The sequence below is a fragment of the Nymphaea colorata genome, chromosome 2 (assembly GCF_008831285.2).
Source record: "Nymphaea colorata isolate Beijing-Zhang1983 chromosome 2, ASM883128v2, whole genome shotgun sequence".
In the NCBI taxonomy this organism is placed as follows: domain Eukaryota; kingdom Viridiplantae; phylum Streptophyta; class Magnoliopsida; order Nymphaeales; family Nymphaeaceae; genus Nymphaea; species Nymphaea colorata.
In genome coordinates, this window is record NC_045139.1 from 7,575,445 (window position 1) to 7,578,670 (window position 3,226).

Below are 3,226 nucleotides of genomic sequence, written 5' to 3' on the forward strand. Positions count from 1 at the left end.
TCGATCTAGGGTCTTCACAACACAAGTATGCAGTTCATAAGCAAAAATATCAACTAGAAACTTGGAAATAGTCACGAAAATCTTTGTTTGGAATAAATGCTGCAGTAAACCATCTGTCTGCTGTATGCAGAAAAAGGAAAAGAAAGAATCCGTCTTCTGGGAAAAAGGCCAACCCTTTCCATTGACCTCAGAGAGACGGGGAGCAGACGATAAAGAGAAATGGCCATACGTAAAATTAGCCATAATTGTGGCACAACAAGCGAAGAAGAAAAGATGGAGGAAGGTGGTGTACTGTAAAGAGCATACGGGATCGTAGGCCCACCAGCAACAATGGCGCTCCTCTCCTGAAAAGGACCTCTTAATCAATCGCTAGAAAGAGAAAAGAAGCACAGAAGAAACACAAAAGGGAAAAGGAAAATAATTTATCAGTTTAGTAACCGCAGAATTGTTGCTAGAAGAAGAAGGACAAGACTGAGCAGAGGCACGGCAGAAGGGAAAACTTGTTGTTGAGTGATTCATGGCGCTCAAACGGTCAGAGAGCGAACTGAAGCTCTTTCCGCTTCACCCTGAGAACCTCGTCAACCACCCCTGTAGGGAGACGGAGGACAAGGACATCGCCGGAAACGTGGCGTGGTTCCTCGACTCCGAGGGTGACGCCACCATGAACGGCCTCCTCGGCAGCAGCTCCACCTCCGACGATGATCCCTCGCCGACCGCCTTCCCGGACTACAGCAGAGGGCTGGACGACAACTCCGACGGCTACGGAGCCCTCGCCCTCACGGCCCTTCGCCAGCGGGGCCGGGTGGTGGAGGAGCCGGAGCAGTGGGTGTTCTTCCCCAGGGTGGTAGTAGAGGAAGAGGCTTGCAGCAGCAACAGCAGCGGTGGCGGCGGCGGCAGATTCTGGTGCTCCCCCGTGGAAGACCACCACCACCATCAGGAGCATCAGCATCAGCAAGGGCTGTCGCTGAAGTTGGACTACGAGGAGGTACTGAACGCGTGGTCTGATAAAGGGTCGCTCTACATCGAGGGGGAGTGCCCTCAGACCGTCCCTCGCCATGACGATGATTCTCAGACGCCCGATCTCACCAACGTCAGTCTCTCTCTCTCTCTCTCTCTCTCTCTCTCTCTCTCTCTCTCGCGACATAGATCCAGTAGATATGGCATCTCAAACGGCACAAGCAAAATATTGTTGTCGGTTTCCAATTGAAAAGTTGATGTTGGTTCATGGCATTTCCTTTTTGGGAGGTTAGAATCTGGTTCAACCTGAAGATTTATGATCAACATGTTCTATTTTGTGTATCAATCTGCAAAACTTATAGACCCCCTCCTTTTGGAGCCAGAAAAGCTTTTTACACCCATCACTGTTTCGGCTTATAATTGAAATCAACCTTTATGGATCGTACTCTTAAAGAGAAGCCTACGCCCTTCTCAGAACTAAGTGTGCTATCACAGTTATGGGTTGCTTTTGCTAAACAAACTGTGCCATTGGCGATCTGTAATTGAAAATAGATTTTCTAGTGATCTGGTAATGATTCTTCTTCTTTTAACAAATAACTTTCGGATATAATACATCGATCTTCAACTAGTAAACTGCCCAAAAGCTGGTTTACTTGAAACGTGCATTTTAGTCCTTTCTGCTAATTACCTCCATCTTTCGTTCGGCCTGACGAGGATGGGATTTTATTCCTTTTTATTCCACAGCTACCATTTAGTTGCGAAAGTCCTCTTGTCAAGAGGAGGATCGCCAATTACACACCGTCATATGGTGTTTTGGGTAAAGATCGCTTTCTTGCTTTAATGTCTCGAGTCAATTGGTTTGAAATGGAAAGGCATGGAGTTAGGAAAATGCAAGTTAGTTTCTCAAGGTTGGCTTTCCAATTCGAATTGTGAACCATGGAGACCAATAGACGGAAAAGATCTACATAGGTTTCGTTAAGACAACTGAGAGACATGTTACTGAAGTAATGATCCAAAATGGAATTCTTGTATTCTTTTCCCCCCACTAAGAAGGGACACACAGTTTGTCTTCCTGCGCTTCCATATTTGTGGTTGATTCTGAAGGTTGACTCATTTTCCTTCTCCTTATTTTGTTCCATGCCATATACTTGATCAGATGATAAATTCCTAAATGTTTCATTGATATGAGAAGTTGTACATGAACTCTTAGCTTGAAGAGAGTCTTCAGGTGATAACAAGTTTAATTTGAAGCTCGCTGAAATGGCCGAGGGTGGAAACATTGCAGGTGGGGAGCTTGGAAATGGCATGCGGGAGAAATGCGGCGGCGACATGGATGATGGTGCCTGACGGTGGCGGCGGGAGCTGTGGATCGACTGCAGAGGAAGGTGGGGAAGGCAAATTGGGTAGCAGGGAGGCTCGCGTGCTGAGGTACAAGGAGAAGAGGCAGAGCAGGCTTTTCTCCAAGAGGATCCGTTATGAGGTTAGAAAACTCAACGCAGAAAAGCGACCACGCATGAAGGCAACTACTCTCTCTCTCTTTCTAAAGTCTAAACGGATTTGTTAAAAAGCCGCCTTACAATTTAACTCTGATGGAACTATACTTCATCTTGCAGGGTCGATTTGTGAAGAGGATGGAGAAATTCTCTACTTAATGCTTTTCATTTTTATCTGGTCTGATAAACAGATCATGGTTGTCAATTAGCTGCTCCCTGATTATTTGTAATTATGATTATAAGGGTAGCCGATTAGATCGCACCCCAATAAATATAGTCGAAGGAAATCCAGTGTCATCATTCCGTTGTATGAATCATTGAAAAGAATGTGCATCTATTTTATAAGGCGAGACTTGCTTTGATGTAGAATTAGAACAATATTAAGCTTTTGAGAGGTAATCTCTGGCATTTATCTTGTGGAAGATGTGTTGTTGACAAGAGTTTCCTTCTATGTTTGGACTAGAGGTGAAGAAGATCCAAGCAAATTGTAAACACTGCAGTCATCATTCAGTACAAATTCAATTATGTGTCTTGATTCATATTACTCTTTTTGTGCAAGCTGTCAATTCTGTAGGTGCAGCAGTTCGGGTGTGAGATACATCGATGGTTTGTCTACTGCTTCCGACAGGATTCCGTCAATTCCAAGAGGATTCATCTTCGGATTCTCTTTGCTCTCGTTAGGGAACTTTGTTTCCATACTTTCTATTGTGAAGTGGAAGATCAAGGCCTACGTGTCATTTGAATTTATGGTGCGTAAACAACAAAATACAAGAGAA

General features: G+C 44.7%; 1 protein-coding gene across 2 annotated transcripts; it reads left to right on the forward strand.

Annotated features, from left to right (window-relative positions):
• Nucleotides 1–217: 217 nt before the first annotated feature.
• On the forward strand, nucleotides 218–2,989 carry LOC116247120 (uncharacterized). 2 transcript variants are annotated; one of them, XM_031619093.2, is made up of 3 exons: nucleotides 218–1,090; nucleotides 2,243–2,437; nucleotides 2,571–2,989. In XM_031619093.2, the coding sequence occupies exons 1-3, from the start codon at nucleotides 518–520 to the stop codon at nucleotides 2,607–2,609; spliced, it is 807 nt and encodes a 268-aa protein (XP_031474953.1). In that variant the 5' UTR covers nucleotides 218–517; the 3' UTR covers nucleotides 2,610–2,989. The 2 variants fall into 2 exon arrangements, with proteins under 2 accessions (XP_031474953.1, XP_031474952.1); XM_031619092.2 differs by having other exon boundaries at nucleotides 221–1,090; nucleotides 2,243–2,476.
• The last annotated feature ends 237 nt before the right edge of the window (nucleotides 2,990–3,226 follow it).

Excerpts from the sequence above, each read along its gene's own strand:
- LOC116247120 (XM_031619092.2), top strand. The coding sequence starts at position 518 with ATGGCGCTCAAACGGTCAGAGAGCGAACTGAAGCTCTTTCCGCTTCAC. Across the intron at positions 1,091-2,242 it reads AGACGCCCGATCTCACCAAC|GTGGGGAGCTTGGAAATGGC; the intron begins GTCAGTCTCTCT and ends GAAACATTGCAG. Across the intron at positions 2,477-2,570 it reads AAAAGCGACCACGCATGAAG|GGTCGATTTGTGAAGAGGAT; the intron begins GCAACTACTCTC and ends TTCATCTTGCAG.